At 51.6% G+C, this 12,015-nt stretch overlaps 1 protein-coding gene across 1 annotated transcript in view; it reads left to right on the forward strand.

The window, feature by feature from the left end:
- The window catches only part of PYGB (glycogen phosphorylase B), a 39,049-nt gene that overhangs the window by 25,577 nt on the left and 1,457 nt on the right, over window positions 1-12,015 (forward strand). Inside the window, exons 11-19 of the mRNA XM_084774890.1 lie at window positions 362-525; window positions 1,430-1,544; window positions 1,661-1,762; window positions 2,575-2,722; window positions 5,299-5,357; window positions 6,399-6,540; window positions 8,478-8,685; window positions 9,816-9,950; window positions 11,409-11,475. Coding sequence (XP_084631016.1) covers window positions 362-525; window positions 1,430-1,544; window positions 1,661-1,762; window positions 2,575-2,722; window positions 5,299-5,357; window positions 6,399-6,540; window positions 8,478-8,685; window positions 9,816-9,950; window positions 11,409-11,475 — 1,140 coding nt within the window. The remainder of the gene's footprint in view (window positions 1-361; window positions 526-1,429; window positions 1,545-1,660; window positions 1,763-2,574; window positions 2,723-5,298; window positions 5,358-6,398; window positions 6,541-8,477; window positions 8,686-9,815; window positions 9,951-11,408; window positions 11,476-12,015) is intronic.

Consider the following 12,015-nt stretch of genomic DNA (forward strand, 5'->3'; position numbering starts at 1 on the left):
AGAACAGCCATCCCTCTAATGAAATGATCGCTTCATGCTGCTCAGGCTAATGGGGGCCAAGGGCTAGTTCTCTCCTCATAAACTGGATGCCACTTGGCTACCCCACTGGTGTCCTGACATCCTCAGATAGGACAGCCCTATGGGTCCTGAGTCCTTATGTGGGTGAACTGTGTGATTCAGGGCCCCCATGAGTACATCTAAGCTAGGTTTTGCGTGAAGGCACTGGGCTGGTGTCAGGGGCGTCACAGCTCAGCACTGGTGGGCCATCCTACAGGCATGGTGGGCTGTCCCTGGGCTCTAGGGAGCACCTCAGTTGCTGTGGAATGTTCAGCCTGTCTCTGCCCTGTGCTCTTCGCTTCAGCACGTGGCTGCCCTGTTTCCTGGGGATGTGGACCGCTTGAGGAGGATGTCTGTGATTGAGGAAGGAGACTGCAAGAGAATCAACATGGCGCATCTGTGTGTAATTGGCTCCCATGCCGTGAACGGTGTGGCAAGAATTCACTCCGAGATTGTGAAGCAGTCTGTGTGAGTGAGGGGCTCCTTCACTAAGCCTGGGGCCTCCTCTCTGGCCCTCAGCCCAACTCTTGATTTGTCCACTACATATAACATGACCAAGGTGTGGCACATAGCTCCTGGGCCACTCAGTCACTTGTGGGCGTGGTGAAGGTGCCCAAAACCCCCGCCATATTATGCCGTACCAGTATGTTTGCTGGTGACTAGATGAGTGACGTTGGAGAGACATCCTCCTTGGCTGCCAGCAGTCACCTCTCCTGTCTTCTTGGGAGTCTAGTTAAGGTGCATCTGCTGCTGGTTGGGTACAATGAGTGCCTCACGTGAGGCTGAGTGTCTGGGCCCTGCGGATGAGGTGAGGAGTGTGACATAACTAAAGAATTGCTTCCTCCCGTCCTCTCACCAGAGTGCTGAGGACCCGCCACAGTGCCAGTTAAGCAGCACTGTGGGTGAAGGGGCCCTTAGCCACATCAGTCAGGGTACAAGCCCTCCTGTGTTCTGCGGCTTGGCCCAGCACTTTGTGTATTCCCCACCCCCACCCCACCCCCTACCCCCGCCCCATACAAACTTCTGAGTTGGGTGTCTTCTCAGCATATGGGAAGTGAGCGTCAGGGTCTAAGCTCTGTAGCCTGTTCAGTGTCCACTCTGATTACCATGGCTGTTACTTCTCGATTGTCTGGGAACAGTCAAGTCCTACCACCTAGCACGTTACGGGCACACAGGCCCACAGCGGTACATGTCAGGCCCCACACCCTGCCTTTGTGCAGCTTTCCGTGCTGGGCCATGCTCTTCACGCTTCAGAAAACCAAGGCGCTGACTCCCCGGGCCTCTCAGCAGTCTCCTGTGAAGATCTTACGCTTTCCGGCTTGCCTGGGTTCAGAGCATTTGTGACAAGTCCCTGCTGCTTCTGTGTTCACAGCTTTAAGGACTTTTATGAGCTGGAGCCAGAGAAGTTCCAGAATAAGACCAATGGTATCACACCCCGACGGTGGCTGCTGCTGTGCAACCCAGGGCTGGCAGACATCATTGTGGAGGTCAGTACCTTGCTTCAGAAAATCCCAGGGAAAGTAGGGCAAAGGGTGACAGATAGAGACAAGCCCAGTGATGGCTGAGGCATGAGGAACAGACGTCATGTGTCTTCTTGACCCAGAGAATCGGGGAAGGTTTCCTGACTGATCTGAGTCAACTGAAGAAGCTGCTGTCACTGGTCGACGATGAGGCGTTCATCAGAGACGTAGCCAAGGTCAAGCAGGTAGGCTTCCTTGGCCTGCAGTCCGCCTCCCTCAGGCTAAGCACCAGGGATTTGGGTAGGCATTTGGGAGCCCTGGGGGTCAGGACCTCACTCAGCTCACCAGATAATGACCCATTTATCTTCGGGGTCCTGCAACAACTAGCGAGTGCAGCCCTGCCAGGTGAGCCTTCACGGGACCCTGTGCCTCCATCAGCAGCAAGCCTCTGAAAGCCATTGGCTGGGACAGGCCATTTTCATCTGGGAGGCTGAAGCTGTGGCCTCTATTAGACCCTGGCCAGGTCACTAGCATCCCCAGTTCAACAGAACCTAGGAATGTCCCTCCACATTCCATCTGGCAGATCTGGCAGGGATGTTGGCCTCAGCATTTGGGACAGCAGGAGGTCGTGTTTTGGGTACCCATGGCAGTGCAGTTTCCAAGGCTTGGTTTCCACTTCAGTCTCTTCGGCCACTTCTCGTCCACTTTGCCTCACTCCCACGGGCCCCCGCTTGCCTTTTGTGCCTGCGGGTCACACTTGTAGCTCCCTTTATTTTGTTTTCTTTTCTCTATAGAGCTCCAGGTTTGCACTTGGCCCTAGTTTTTCCATTTATTTGTATAGCTAGAACCTCCATTTTCATTGCCATCCATATTTCCCTACTCCCCACTCTCTCCTAATGCCTCCTCTGTTCCCAGCTCTGCTCTCTAAGCCCCCAGTGTTGTCCATGCCAAGTCCTAGAGAGTCTTCCTGGGTCTGGTGAAAGCGGCTGTGCTGGTGGGCCTGGGAGAGCTTGCAGAAGTTCCCCTGTCGGTATAGTGACCGTCTTCTGTTTCTCAGGAAAATAAGCTGAAGTTCTCTGCCCAGCTGGAGAAGGAGTACAAGGTGAAGATCAACCCCGCTTCCATGTTTGATGTGCACGTGAAGAGGATCCATGAGTACAAGCGACAGCTGCTCAACTGCCTGCACATCATCACCCTGTACAACCGTAAGCTCCAGGTCCCCGACCCCTGCCTTTCACGTGTGTGTGTGTGTGTGTGTGTGTGTGTGTGTGTGTGTGAGAGAGAGAGAGAGAGAGAGAGAGAGAGAGAGAGATAGAGAGACAGAAACAGAGAGAGAGACAGACAGACAGACACACACACAGAGAGACAGACAGACACACACACAGAGAGACAGACAGACAGACAGACAGAGACAGAGAGACAGACAGAGAGAGAAGAGGCGAGTGGAGGACAACTAAGGTTGGAGAACCAGCAAGCCCTGGAACACAAGGCCTGTGTTGGTGGGGGCCAAGAACAGTCTGTTGAGCTTCAGTATAGGGCAGGGCTCTGTAGAGTTCCCAGACAAAGTCCTATTCTCATTTTAGTTTTTGTTTTAAGCTTATTATTTCTATAATGATTTTGTCTTGTTTGGAAAGATTGTACTTGTTAGAGCTGCCATGTGGGTGCTGAGAATCAAACCCATGTCCTCTGTAAGAGCAGCCAGTGAGTGCTCTCAGTCACTCAGCCGTCTCTCCGGCTCTGCTCTCTGGTTTTCTTGATCACATAGATTCTTTGTTGTGTCTTGGGGTCTGACCCTACAGGCCGCTTCTTCCTGAGGCTCAGGGTGAACTGGGTGCCCAGGAGGATGCTATACGAGGCTCATCTGCCAGGGCAGTTTTCCAGCTCTCCTCCTGGGTCAGAGCCACATTTCCTCAGCACATGGCCCTTAGTCTCGTGGGTGGTTGGCTGAGGTCTGCCCACCCTGAGCAGGCACTATCCTACACAGCTGCAGCAGGGCCTGTTAGATTCCCGAGCTCCTGGTGTCTTCTGCCACCTGTCATCCTTGGTAGGAGTTACTAAGGAACTAAAGTTTGCCTGTTGTCCACTCAGTCGTTCATTTATGCTGTTTTTTGTGTGTTTGAATGGTTAGTTGGTTGGTTTGTACTAAGAGAAAGACTCTTGATTGTTGTTGCCCAAGGCTGGTCTGAACTCCTGGGATATAAGAAAAAAAAAAAAAAAAAAAAAAAAGAAAGAAAGGAAAGAAAAAAGGAAAACTCCTTCCTCAGCCTTTCAGCTGTCTGGCCTGCAGGTGTGGCCGCCCTGCCCAGCCTCCTTTGTATTCTTTTCTTCATGTTGTTCCACCTGATTTCCAGAAGTGGGAAGTTCAGAAGTAACACAGCTGTGCTCCCACAGAACGGACAGTAACCCCACTCCTTAGCTTCGGCTGCTGGGTGGCTCCAGTGTGGCTGTCTGCAGATGACTGTTAGAGACACCATCACCCCTAATTAAACTGTGTGGAAGGATGGGTGTGCTGGCCACTGTGGCTCAGGCCTCTGAGCAGGTCTCTGCAGGACGACATCAAGTGTGCGCTTCTCAGCCTGTCACGAACCTCTGGGAGTGACAAAATACTTAAGAATGTCAACTTCTAAGGAGGAGAGGGTATCCTGGCTCAGCCACGTGGCCCAGTGATGGCACAGTGTCTCACAGTAGGAGCACAGGCATCAGAGAGGCCTGTTGGTTTTATGACAGGCAGTAGACAAACAGGAGAAAGCCTCTCTCAGTGTCCCCTTCAAGGGTACACCTCTTATGGTCTAACTTCCTACCATGAGGCCTACTAGGCTCTACACTTCCTTGTGGCAGTGCATGCTGGCGACTAGGCCTTTGGCACAGGGGTCTTTCGGGGGCATTTCCAAATGATACACATGGCAGACACAGGCAGCGGGGAGACTCTCACCCTTCAAGGGCTGATGGTGCCAGAGCACAATCCTGAAGTCCACATCCTCCTTTCTTTTCTTTCTTTCTTTTTCTTTTTTTTTCCCCCCGAGACAGGGTCTCTCTGTATTAGCCTTAGCTGTCCTGGAGTCACTTTGTAGACCAGGCTGGCCTCGAACTCACAGCGATCTGCCTGCCTTTGCCTCCCAAGTGCTGGGATTAAAGGCGCGTGCCACCATACTCGGCTTCACATCCTCCTTTCTTAGTATCATCATTACAGTGTGTTTAAAACATGTTTTAAGGACTGGCAAGGTGACCTGGCAAGGAAGAGCATTTCTGCAGAAGTGCAACAGCCTGCTCTGTCCCTAGCTGGTTCCTTAGCTGAAGAAGAGGACTAACTTCCACGTGTGATGGTGTCGCGAGCACACCCACACTCATATCTCACACAAATAATAAAAGAACAGTAGCAACAGAAATAACAATAACAACAACAATAATGATAATGATAATAAGGTGTTTTGAGAACACAGTGCTTGTCACATACAGGGCTTTGAGTCCTTATGACCACAGGCAAGCAGTTCCTGGGTTGGCATTTTTTGGAACCACATGAGTGGCTTTTCCCAAGATCAGAATATTGCATAGTTTGTTGTCAGTGGTCTTGGATCGCCTCCTCCAACAGCCTGGCATGCAAGTACAAAGCCGAGGGAAGGTCCTGTTCCTCTGAGTAACAGGTTTCTACAGATGGATTCTGGCCACAGCTATGTGTTTTCTAGGTCAAAACACAACCTGATGAATGTGCCAGTCTCTGGGTCACCCTGGGGAGCTGGTCAGGAACCATGTGTTAAAGCTGCCTCTTCTGTTTGCTCTCCAGGAATAAAGAAGGATCCAGCCAAGGCCTTTGTGCCCAGAACTGTTATGATCGGTGGCAAGGTGAGGTAACTTCTTCCTCCTTCCTTGTCTTGGTGCTGGGCCCAGGAAGCCTGTGCTTTCCTTACCTGTCACTGAGTGGCCTGCCTACTCAGAAAGCAGTGTCAGTACACACCTCCCAGCAGCCCCTGGCCCTGAGGAGCCAGGTTGGGGAAAAAGCCTTTTACACAATTAGTAGAATATGAGGCAAGTGGATTCATTCAGTCCTGCTGGCCTGACTCAGGATTAGGGGATCCCCGGCCCTAATCTAAGGGCTGGATCCCAGTGGCTTTATGGAGCATCCCTCCAGCCCACCCCGTACTGCCCCCTCACCACATCCTTTCTCTGCCTCCAGAATTTCACAGTACAGTTGTGGCTGGAGACATGGAGATGTGGCTGTGACCGTTTCGTCTGCCACATGTGAGGCCACACTAGGTTTAACATGGTTTGCGTTGATTTTACTCACTGTCATACGTTCCAGGAGCGGCGGACATGCTGGGGTTTGTCAGAGGCTATGAGCTGTTGGAGTGTAGTTTCTTTTTGAGAGATTGCCCTGGGAAAGCTTCTCACAGCCACTCACAAACGGCATTCCTGCTGTAGGTGGTGTTTCATGGCTGGAGGGAGGCAGACCCAAGTGCTGCTATCAGCCACAGGCCATCCTCTCCTCTGACATTAGGGTCTGGAGGGTCAGGGCAGGCTCAGTGTCTGCTTGCCTCATCTTGTTTGGCCTCTGCCCACACCCATCATCTGGTATTTTGAAAGCAAAATTGAATGTCATACTATCTTGTTAGTAGCCCTGGCTTCTTGGAACTCACTATGTAGACCAGGCTAGACTTGAATTTACAGGGACCCACATGCCTTTGCCCCCTGAGTGCCGAGATTAAAGGTGTGACCTCCATCGTGTACAGTCTATTGGCCAGTCCTACACAGGTCTCCAAGGCTCATGGGTCCCTGTGTCACATGCCAAGGAGCCAGGAATGCTACCAGATGCTCCGAGGACCCTTCTTGGAAGCTGAGCCTGGTATTTATGCTAAACTCCCCTAACTCTCACCTTTCTCTTTCCAGGCAGCCCCCGGTTACCACATGGCTAAGATGATCATCAAGCTGGTCACATCCATTGGAGATGTTGTCAATCATGACCCAGTTGTGGGTGACAGGCTCAGAGTGATCTTCCTGGAGAACTACCGGGTATCTTTAGCTGAGAAAGGTAGCCCTGAACTTCTTGACTGGCTTCTTGGTGGGGCTGGGTGGGGGATTGGCAGTGCTGACCAGGCCTGTTCTCGGCTTAAGTCAGCTTCTGCCCTGGACACCCAGGCCTTGCCAGGGCAGCAGTGTGTCATTAGTATGTCTGAGAACCTTTGCACACCACAGGCGGAGCTACCACCATTCTTGCCATCTGGACCTTCTCTCACCTGCCTGGATCTCACTGCTCTCCTCCTGCTGCTGCCTCAGACCTCCTGACCTCCCAGAGCCTTCCTCGAACCCTGTGCTCACATTTTCTCTCCTCCCTCCCTACTCCTCCTCTCACTGCCTGGCCCTTGGAGGCGTACTCTTCATCTGTCGTGTGCGAGCCCCTGAGAGCTTGTTTGGAACATTCGGTCTGCGGCTGTTCTCCGTAGCCTGTTACTGGGGACTTCTCCCAGAATATGGTGTTCGACCTCTTAACCAGGTGGCTGGCAGGGAGGCCAAACCTGGGCACCCCACTCCTTCTGCCTCTGCATGTCTGCCTGGGTACCCCACTCCCTTTGCATGTCTGCCTGGGCACCCCACTTCCTCTGCCTCTGCACGTCTGGCTTCACAGCACTGCTTCCCATGCTGCAGGAAGAAGCCCTGGAGCCTGGGCTGCCTGCTTCCCTGTGAGCACACACTGCACTGTGGTCTGGTCCTTGGTCCAGCTGCTGCTGGCATGCTCACGTTACTCCCACCACTATTGGGTAATGCTTGAGGTCCCTTGGTGAGTTCAAGGAACTGCTGCTAGCTGGGGACCTTGGTGGAACTTGTCACCAAAGCATCTTGTGCCCTTCTGCTGCCTGGAGCTCTGCTCACCATTAATTTTGAGCCCATCTGGCTCCAGCTTGTCTACAGAATTGGCCACAGGGCACCAGCCTGGGGCTCAGGCAGGGTCTGCCCCCACTTTCTCTCTGGAAACATACAACTGCCATCAGCTGGACTGTGGGACCTGGGGGCTGTAGATGTCTTTTTAGGCCTCTGACCCTGACCTTTGGCACGTCCTCCCATCGAGGTTCTGGTCCTGGCTGAATTGAGTGACTGCCATCAGGGTGGGGGAGGCAGCAGCAGCTCTGTCTTTAGTTGTAGATGTTGAGATGACATATCCAGCCAGGTTAGGCCCTGGAGCAGTGACCCAAGGCTTTGTCCCTTCCAGCCTGCTGAGTGTGGATGAGGCTGCAGCACTTGGCTGCCTGCATGTGCCCCTGTGCCCATGAACTAACTCCCACACCATGAACCTAAAACTTGGACTCAGCCTTCCGCGTCGTCTGGCTCTGTATGATCTCAGTCCTTCTCAGGCTAATCAGGAGTGTGTTACAATAGAGTAAGAGACCAGTGTCAAAGGAGGAAGTATCTGAATGTCAGGGAACCAGGGCCCAGTCCTCCCACTGGACTTGACTGGCATGGTTCCTGAGAATCCCAGAACGGGTTATTGAGATGGCTCTTCCAAAGGGTCCTAGTTTGGCTCCTTGCATCTACATGGGGGCTCCCAAACGTGCAGTTCTAGTTGTAGGGACCCAGAGCTCTCTCCAGGGCGCCAGACATGCATGGGATACATAAACAGACATGCAGGAAAAGTGCCCATATGCAATTTTTAATAATTAAAAGAAAACTCCAGAACAAAAACCCTGTGCCACTCTAGGGATTCCCCTTGAAGGTCTCCATCTTAGACCCTCTGCCTTAGCGAAGTTGGTCCAGAGGAGAAGTCTTGAAAATTCAGGTGGCTACTTTGTGGTCAGTGTCCATGCTGGTTCGGCAGTCAGCTCAGTGGCTTCAGACTATGGTTCCTGTCCTAGGATCACCCTCAATAGGGATGAGCTACCCCACAGGGTGAAGAAGGGAATTTGGGAAGGGTGGGTGAAGCAGGCCTCGGGCTGAGCTGCCATCCTGTCTTTCTCTGTCCCTCCCTCCCTGCAGTGATTCCAGCTGCTGACCTCTCACAGCAGATCTCCACTGCGGGCACTGAAGCCTCAGGCACAGGCAACATGAAGTTCATGCTCAATGGGGCTCTCACCATTGGCACCATGGATGGCGCCAACGTGGAGATGGCTGAGGAGGCTGGGGAGGAGAACCTCTTCATCTTTGGTATGCGAGTAGAGGATGTTGAGGCCCTGGACCAGAAAGGGTATGTGTCTCTTCCTTTGCTTGTGTGGTGTGTGGCAGCTCTCGGGAGCAGGCCGTGAAGGGTGGCTGGTAGGAAGCTGGCGCAGGGACTGAGTGCTCACTGAGTCCATTCATAAACACCGAGCATGAGGTCCCAGGGAGTCTGGCTGCTCCTTCATGTCCCTAGGACAAGCACTCCTCCTGTCAGCTGATGGCCCGATTACAGCTCTCCTAGAGGGACATTACCACTCAGGCCAGGCCAGTCTGCAGACCTTTCCGTTTTGAAATGAAATACAGAGAATCTCAAACAGTACAGAGAGCTTCTGTCTCCCACTCTTCCAGCTTCCGACTGTTGGCATCTTCCTGAGGGTGGTGCAGCCTCCCAGTGGCATGTTGATATTAAAGCCTGTGTTGTATCGCCCTTTCCTGCCCTTGGTGGATGTGGTCATCACGTGACACGTTGTTGTATGTGTTGTATCGCCCTTTCCGGTTGTCATGTAGCCCCATTTCTGATCTGAAGACAGTTGCTTTTCCTGACCTTGACATTGATGAAGAATCCTGGCCCCTGAGAGTATTTAAAAGATGTAGTCTAATTGCTTTTCAAAGCTCCTGGGATGTCAGTGAAACCTTAGGCAGCAGTGAGATCAAACGGTCCTTGTCACCCCAAGTGCTATGTAGGGTGTCTCGGTTTCTCTCAGCTCGTTATGTCCTGCATGTCCCTCCTTGTCCTCTTAGGCTTTGTCACCCTGTCTGGCTTAATTCCTTCATTCTAGGGTTCCACATCATGTCTCTCAGTGTCCTTTTGTTTTTTTTGTGTGTGTGTGTGTTGTGTGTTTTTTTGTTTTTCAGAGCTTTGCCAGGGGTAAGCTTGTGGTGTGGACTCTGAATTCTCTAGCAGAAAGATTGAAGGGAGCCTTATGTGTAATATACATATTCATGTAACATGTCTCTGAACAGTAAAGGAAGTGGCGGTTGACTTTTGTCTAACCAGGACCTGGGAGCCATGTGTGTGTGGTCAGTAGCTGATGCCTTTGGCCGCTAGGAAGGGTTGCTACAGGGTAAAGGCTTTGTCAGGCATAACCTAGCACCACCACCTGTCTCTGAGGCTGCTTGTCTGGGATGCCCGGTGTTAAGTGAGCTCATCCTCCCTAGGTACAATGCCAGAGAATTCTACGAGCGTCTGCCTGAGCTGAGGCAGGCTGTGGATCAGATTAGCAGTGGCTTCTTTTCTCCCAAAGATCCAGACTGCTTCAAGGATGTGGTCAACATGCTGATGTACCATGACAGGTAGGACACAGCCTCTATTGCTTTGGCTTTCTAAGTTGGCCAACTGGTCCCCACCATTGAGACAGTTGGATTCACCTGGTGGGCTAAAAATTCCATGTTGTGAGGGTTAAACTTGTGTTTTTAAGATTTTCCCTCTCCACCTCAGTCCAGGAGACCTTACCCAGCCAGAGTCAAAGCCTAGTTGGGCCTCAGGGACCCTGAGCCATGAGAAATAGCCAGCAGCACCACCCAGTCTCCAGAACTCACCGGTCACAGTGTGAATAAGAGGAAGGTGGAGCTTTTGTTCCTGGGCTGTTGCAGACCAGCAGGGGACCTCAGGAGAGTAGGCAGGACAGCCTGGAGAGCTTGTAGAGTGGTGGCAAGGAGGATATGGATCTATCTGTGGCAAATGTTAGTCCACAAGGGCAGTCCCTGGTTAAAATGGAATCAACTTGCTACACTGCAAGCTTAGAATGTAGTTAGTATTTTGTTGAGGGATTATACATGCTGTGGTTGTAACCAACATAGTTACATGGCAGGTCTACAAAGAAATCGATGCCTTAGGGTAGTGTTACCCCACTGGTAAAAGTTGAATCCACTGGCTGCTCCTCCAGAGATCCTGAGTTCAATTCACAGCAACCACATGGTGGCTCACAACCATCTTTAATGTGATCTGATGTACGCAGGCAGAGCACTGTATACATAATAATAAAAAAAATAAATCTTTTTTAAAGTTGAATCCAGTTTTACTCCCCCTGGTATCTTTGTTATTTGAAGACTGTGCCACCCACTGGCTTATCAGACTAGATCATGGCTCCATCTATGTGCCCAGCATGGAGTGGGACCCTACTGGGGCCCATGATGGAGGGACCTTTTTTTTTTTTTTTTAAAGATTTATTTATTTATTTTATATAGTTTTATGCTTGCATGTATTCCTGGCAGCCAGAAGAGGGCACCAGATCTCATTATAGATGGCTGAGAGTCACCATGTGGTTGCTGGGAAATGAACTCAGGACCTCTGGAAGAGCAGACAGTGCTCTAAACCTCTGAGCCATCTCTCCAGCTCCTTGGAGGCACTTTTTAAATAGTGAAGTATGCCTCTGACTCAGTAAAATGTACTGTGGGCTTGCTGCTCTGGGTCTGCAGCTGTCTCTGGGCACTGCAGTTCTAACACCTGTTTTAGAAATGACAGTTTCCATAAAAGATATGTTGGGTTAAAACCAGACTTTCTAAAAAGCATCCCCAGAACATAAGGACTCCCAGAGACACTTGTGGCCATGTGGACCTGGGGCAGCCTGGCACCCACAAGCAGGATAGTTTACACCTTGGCTCCAGCAGAGCTGGGAGGATACGAGGGGATTGGCCTGGGCCAGCCATTCCTAATCTTGCGCGAGACTCTGGGAAGTGCAGTATGGTCTAGGCTGGGCCCCTCCCCCGATGCTCCTGCTGCCCTGACCCAGCCTCCTATTCCTGCTTCAGGTTCAAGGTGTTTGCAGACTATGAAGCCTACATCCAGTGCCAGGCCCAGGTGGACCGTCTGTACCGGGTAAGGCTTGTAGGATGTGCTTAGCTGGGTACATGTGGGCCTGTTGGGTTAGAACATTTCTCAACCTGTGGTTTGTTGTATGTTCAGCCTATCTCTAGGTCGGCTCTCTTGTCGTTAGTTGTCATGGGGAGACCTCTCCTGATAGCCACAAATAGATGAGGAACCTAAAACAATATCCATGAGTCTGACCCAGAGGAGTCAAGCCCTTCCTAGAACGTCCCTGCCATTGAAGTCTAGGGGCTACAATCTGGGCACAGTTTTGAAGTTCTAGAGGAAACTGTAATTGGGCTGAAGTCTCAGAAGAGAGTGCTTGGTCATTTTAGGACATTTAGTCTGCCTGTGGCAGTTACTTCCTGGTCCTGCTCCTGGCTTAATATTGTAGCTTAATGTTAGAAGCCTTTTAAGAACAGGGAAGTGCCCCTGTCCTAAGCTCCTGGTCCCTTACATCTAGTGTCACTCTCCGGACCAGTGAGGGCCTTTCTATGAGCACATGGTTGCTACCACTGGGTTGCCCCAAGGCTCAGAGCTCATCAGTTAACA

This window comes from Acomys minous (genome assembly GCF_964271855.1).
Source record: "Acomys minous genome assembly, chromosome: 3".
NCBI lineage: Eukaryota > Metazoa > Chordata > Mammalia > Rodentia > Muridae > Acomys > Acomys minous.